This window comes from Halyomorpha halys, unplaced genomic scaffold (assembly GCF_000696795.3).
Source record: "Halyomorpha halys isolate HHAL.00 unplaced genomic scaffold, Hhal_1.1 Scaffold223.1, whole genome shotgun sequence".
Lineage (NCBI taxonomy): Eukaryota > Metazoa > Arthropoda > Insecta > Hemiptera > Pentatomidae > Halyomorpha > Halyomorpha halys.
Window position 1 is genome coordinate 1,237,779 of NW_027115445.1, and position 5,966 is coordinate 1,243,744.

At 28.4% G+C, this 5,966-nt stretch overlaps 1 protein-coding gene across 1 annotated transcript; it reads left to right on the plus strand.

Moving 5' to 3' along the window:
• Window positions 1-175: 175 nt before the first annotated feature.
• Window positions 176-4,815, plus strand: LOC106679838 (isocitrate dehydrogenase [NADP], mitochondrial; the record flags this gene model as incomplete). The annotated part of the gene is given in 7 exon segments (XM_067052480.1): window positions 176-375; window positions 975-1,109; window positions 1,710-1,813; window positions 2,809-2,966; window positions 3,880-3,973; window positions 4,093-4,203; window positions 4,336-4,815. Coding segments are annotated over 7 exon segments (983 nt in total), but the record flags the coding sequence as incomplete, so codon positions are not given.
• Between the last annotated feature and the right edge of the window lie 1,151 nt (window positions 4,816-5,966).

Consider the following 5,966-nt stretch of genomic DNA (forward strand, 5'->3'; position numbering starts at 1 on the left):
ATTAGTTGTAAACTATTTTTGTTTCTCTTTTGACCGCAACCCTGACCATCTTCTTATATATAAATTTTTACGGTCAACTATATATACATATAAATTAATATATTTAATTTTCTAATATTTGTCATCGTTTTCATAAGCATGTAGTAATACCTGTTTTGTATTTATCTTTTTTCAGAATTCAACCTGAAGAAGATGTGGCTTTCACCTAATGGTACAATTAGAAATATTCTTGGAGGCACTGTGTTCAGAGAGCCTATTATTTGTAAAAATATACCACGTATTGTGCCAGGATGGACAAAACCTATCGTGATTGGTAGGCATGCCCATGGTGATCAGTATAAAGCTTCTGACCTTATTGTACCAGAATCTGGAACAGTAAGCATCTTCATTAAATATTTCTTAATCTATAGACTACAAATTACTTTATAAATGTTAGTTTTTTTTTTTAATTATCGAGGCATTACTCACTTTTCCCTCCACATAGTTGTGATAATTTTTTCTAATTTCTTATTTTTTCTTTATTTATTAAATTTCTTAGTCATGAATATGAAGGGATCTGAAATTTAACTTTAACTTTAACTGAAATTATTGATTTAATTAGTGGTGGTGATCCTGTGATTTAGCCATGTACTCCTTACTCTCAGGTTCAAATTCAAACCATGAAACAACTGAGGTAGGAAGATCCTCCTAGGGTGTACAAAAAGTGAGCACCTGACCCTTTGAGAGAAAAATCTGGTGGTTGATTTAAGGTACTGGCCATATTGTTATAAAAGTGATGGTAAACAAACTGTACTAGATAATAAAACCAAGATCCAGGAGTTATTCTATACAAGCTGAGCTCCTGCCTCCCCCTCCCCCAGAAAAAAATATATTTAATGCAGAAATAATATTTAAGTAAATACAATTTTCTTTATTAAATCAGAATCAATCATTTTATACCTGTGTTTGTATTATTTATACTTTGATTTTTTTAGGTTGAAATGGTGTACACTAATAGTAAAGGCGAGAAACAAACCATTTTAGTATTCAATTTCAAATCTCCAGGAGTTGCACTTGCCATGTATAACACTGATGAGTCTATACAAGCTTTTGCTCATTCTAGTTTCCAGGTAATACTATAATATTTTAAATATTATCGATTAAGAGTGGCTTATTGTATTTAATATTGATTTATCACAAAATTTCATTTGTATGTTCATTTTGTTGTCACTTACTTTCAATAATGCTGATAAGACAGCTTTAAATATACAGGCATCATATATTCTAAATACTTTTGAGAACACAGACTAGATAACAAATAATTTTACATGTGAACACAGTCTGAACAAACAGTAAACAAAATCAATTCCCCTTCTTTAGCTTAAGAACTTACAACATAAATTCAAATATTATTTCCTATATTAATACAATATCCAAACTTTTAAATTAGTCGCAAATACATTAGAAATAAAATAATTTTATAACACTGTGAGAAGACAATATGTTCAGAGAGTCTATTATATATAAAAATATACTGGGTGTAGTGCCAGGATAGAAGAAAAAAAAAATTAAAGAGAGTTTAACCTACATTAGAAAGGTGCACACTTCTCAGAAAAAGTCTTCAAATAAATAATAATTATAAATGTTGACTACTTGAAGTACTTTTTTAATGGTTAATTTACATTAAAATATATATTTTAATTACTATCTGTTAATTTGTTTTTTATTAGGTAGCATTGCAAAAGAATTGGCCATTGTACTTATCTACCAAAAACACTATTTTGAAGAAATATGATGGTAGATTCAAAGACATATTTCAAGAAATTTATGAAAGGTAATTTGAGAACAAAAATCCATTTTTAAAATTACTGTTTTTGTTTTATTTAAATCTTTATGGGATCCCTTCAGATCTTAATAGGAGAGATGTGCAAGGTTAATTTAAGAAACAAAAAATTATTTATGTTTTCCTATCTAAAATAAAACTTCAGACAAATAATTATTTTTAACTCTCTTGGAAAGTAAACAGAATTGAGATATAGCGAATTACTTCTAAAGTCGCAAAATATACAACTTATAAAATAAAAGATAATTATATACAAATAACTGATTAATTAGAATATTAGGTTTTTTTTTTTGTAATATAAATTGATGTATAATGAAAAGGGTTTTGTCGCCTCCTGGGCCCTGTTTCATAATGAAAGCTAATAGTATTAGTTCGTAAATAAAAGTGTAGAAACAACGTGGTAATAACACAAATACTTATTTTTTTCATAATAGGGATGACTATTATGGATATTACAGAGTTAAAAAGTACTAAAGTATAAGTTACTATTGTACAAGTCTGTGTAATTGTATTAAATTAAATCAACAAGACTAATAGTATTAGTTTGTACTTAATTATGAAACAGGCCCTGATGGACATAAATTGACTTATTGAAGTATTCCTTATGTTCAAAGTATTTAGCTTTCTAATTCCATTAATTCGGAAGTTACCTTTTTATTTTTTTTTTCAGCAAAAGGTAAAAAAAAAATATATCTTTTAATTCTTTGCGTCTTACATCTACAGATGACTATTTATAGCTTTAAAAACAAAAGTTTAATAGTACTGTTTTGTTGTTTAGATTTTTCAAACTCAATGCAAGTCCCATTATGCTGCAAAGCAATTCAAATGGACCTGTGGTCTTGAGAGATTTGATTAGATTCTTATTAAATAATTAATTATTTTTTTAGATTTTAAGAATAAATTCTTAATACCATATATTACAATAAAAATAAAATAATTAATTTCAATATTTATTTTTTATATATTTATTATATTTGGTTCATTAGGGATTATAAGGTTGACTTTGACAAGGCTGGCATATGGTATGAGCACAGGCTTATTGATGATATGGTTGCGCAATGCCTAAAATCCAGTGGAGGATTTGTTTGGGCATGTAAGAATTATGACGGAGATGTACAATCAGATATAGTAGCTCAAGGATATGGTATGCTCCATTGATTGATTTTATCTCAGTATTAGACCTCTGATAGGCTTATCAGTCTTTTACATAATTATGTACATTCATTTAGCACTTTGCTTTGAAAAAACAAATAGAATAGCAATAAATAATAATTAAGTTTCTCTAAATTGTTTTTACTGTTTCTGGCCAGTTGGTATTTTTTTTACAGAAATGCCTTTACATTTTCTAGCAAATATAGTAAAGATTAACGAATCGTATAAAAAAATATATATAATTTAAGTACATAAATATTTATTCAGTTTTCCAATAAATGAAGTAAATCAACTATTTATTTTTTAAATTCTTTTAGAAGTATAACCTGTTCTTTTCAATTAAAAAAGAAGTAAATATATTTACGATTACTATATCAATCAATCTATATATTCAACATAATGTTTTTATTGTGTTCTTAAATTTTTCAAAGGTTTTTTGTTTTACCCCACAACATCCAATGTGTTAATCAAATATGTTTTGTATCCCTTGTTATCACATTTTAACCAAAATTTATCAACCAAAGTTATACCATTCTCAAGTTTAGCACTGAACAACTACCACTGGAGGTTGTTGGGCAAGAGGATTGGGTTAAAATTCTACATGATCAAATAATTTTCAAATTTTACTTTTAATGCAACGTGGTAAGAAAATTCATTAGAATGAGAAGTACCTGGAGTGCTCTGGAATTCTCCCAGTTGGTTGTTTAGCTCTGAGAGTCATAGCTGTAGACGATAGGAACTATTTAATAATTATTAAATAGAAAACTACATTTGTGTATTATTTGATCCGATATCAGGATACTACTAAAGGTTTCTGTGAAGTTTTGAGCTGTTGAAAATTCTATAGATATTTTTTATCCCTATATAGTTTCCTCAGTTAATTAAAGTCTTTTTGTTTTCTATAGGATCTCTGGGCTTGATGACTTCAGTCCTAATGTGCCCCGATGGTAAAACAATTGAAGCTGAAGCAGCCCATGGCACAGTGACTCGTCATTACAGGTCTGTTATCAGTAGCTTTTCAAAATAACATTTTAAGATTATGTATATGTAATAAATATGTATCATATAAGTTAATATGTCTTGTTCTCATTTCGAATAATCTCATATTGATCCTGAAGGTTACATCAAAAAGGTCAACCTACTTCAACAAACCCAATCGCCTCTATTTTTGCTTGGACCCGTGGCCTGGAACATAGAGCTAAACTAGATGAAACACCTGAATTAGCTAGGTAATAAGATTATAGTAATAAGCTAGGTAATAAGATTATAGAATTAACTAGGTCTTAAGATTATAGTATTGAGAATTTGTAATTATTTATTTATTTCTCTTTATCTAACAATGCTATTGTCTTTTAATTCAGGTTTGCTCTGGCTTTGGAAGAAGCATGTGTCAAGTGCGTAGAGAGTGGAAAGATGACAAAAGATTTAGCAGCCTGTATTCATGGTCTGCCAAACGTGAAAGAAGGGATGTATCTTCACACAGAAGACTTCCTCGCTGCTATTAAAGACACATTGGATCATATTTTGGCCTCTCCCCGTTAATACTTGTGCTAATAATCTATAAACAAAGTTCCCTCCGGTTTTTAGCATTACGAATAAGTGCTAACCATATTCTTCTCATATTTTGTCTCTGAATAATAGAGGAGAACAGTGCCATTAATTTTTTTGCAGTTTATGTCTTGAAGTTATCGTTTAAGATTTCTTCAAGTAAAATTTTCTGCTTCTATCATATTTTGTCTAGTGGCAAAATTTTATCTTATATATAGAATGAATTTATTTCCTTGTCCTAAAAATCACTTGTCACTAATTAAAAACAGAATCCAATAGAGACTTATTACTACGTCCTTCATGAAAAAAAGTTTTTATTCCTGACCAATACAAAACCATTTCTTCATAAAAGTTTGTTACCTAATTTTATATTGAAAGGTTTATTAAAAGGTAATATTAATACATATAAAAAATTGAGATCCTTTACTCTATTTAAACTAATATTAAATAAGAATTTGATAATTGTGATATTACGTAGTTGAAATAGTTCATGTAAAGGAACTATTGTTACGTTTTATTTTTGAAAATAAAAATGTGTAATTGAGCCTTTCATGTGACAGAATGATTAACTCCAATTTAAGCAGTGCCTAGAAAAAAAACTTTCAATATACATTTTTATAGCAAAAGTCTTACCTTTTTCTCTTGAAAAAGAATGATAGAAATATACAAATTTTAACAATTTACATTTTGCTCTTAAACACTTATTCAACTCTAAAATTTTATAGAATCAATATTGAAAATACTCAGATTGAATTTATGGATTAAGTCATTCTGTCGACAGAAATTAATTGTAATAGTTCAAGTATTTAACTTGTAATAACATTCTACATGTTATAAAAAAATGTTATATTTTTATACACAAACTTCCAAAAAATCACTAAATAAGTATTTGCTTTTTGATAAGACTGATAACCATATAAATTATTATATAGTATAAATTAATCATATATTTAATAATCTGTTATTTTAAGTTTCTAAGAAAAAGATATGATTAAAGTGGTTTTACTGTCAGAATTTTTATTTCATTATTCACCTTTCTGCTAAAACTTTAGTACAGTGGTTTTCTAATGAGAGCAGTTTTTTAAATATTGTTCGTTTGAACTATCTTAAAGTCTCCTCTTCCCATTTTAAGCTAATATTTCAAAAGTGATATAGGACCATCGCTCCCCAGGGATCTTAGCTGGGTGGGTCCATCTGGCGGGGAAGGATTACCTTGTTTTTTATGATCTCTTGTGAGATTGTATCATCCATCATCATATATCAACCAACCTACTCGCTATAACTGTCTGTTTGAAAAGTCAGATAAGTAAGGCTACCATGGAGGGTGGGTATCTATACATATTTTACATACATTGTATGATATAGTTAAAAATCCTCCTCAGTATTTAATCTTTATTCGGAATTAGTTCGTGAGGATTGGCCTTTATTACAGGCAGGGTCAGAT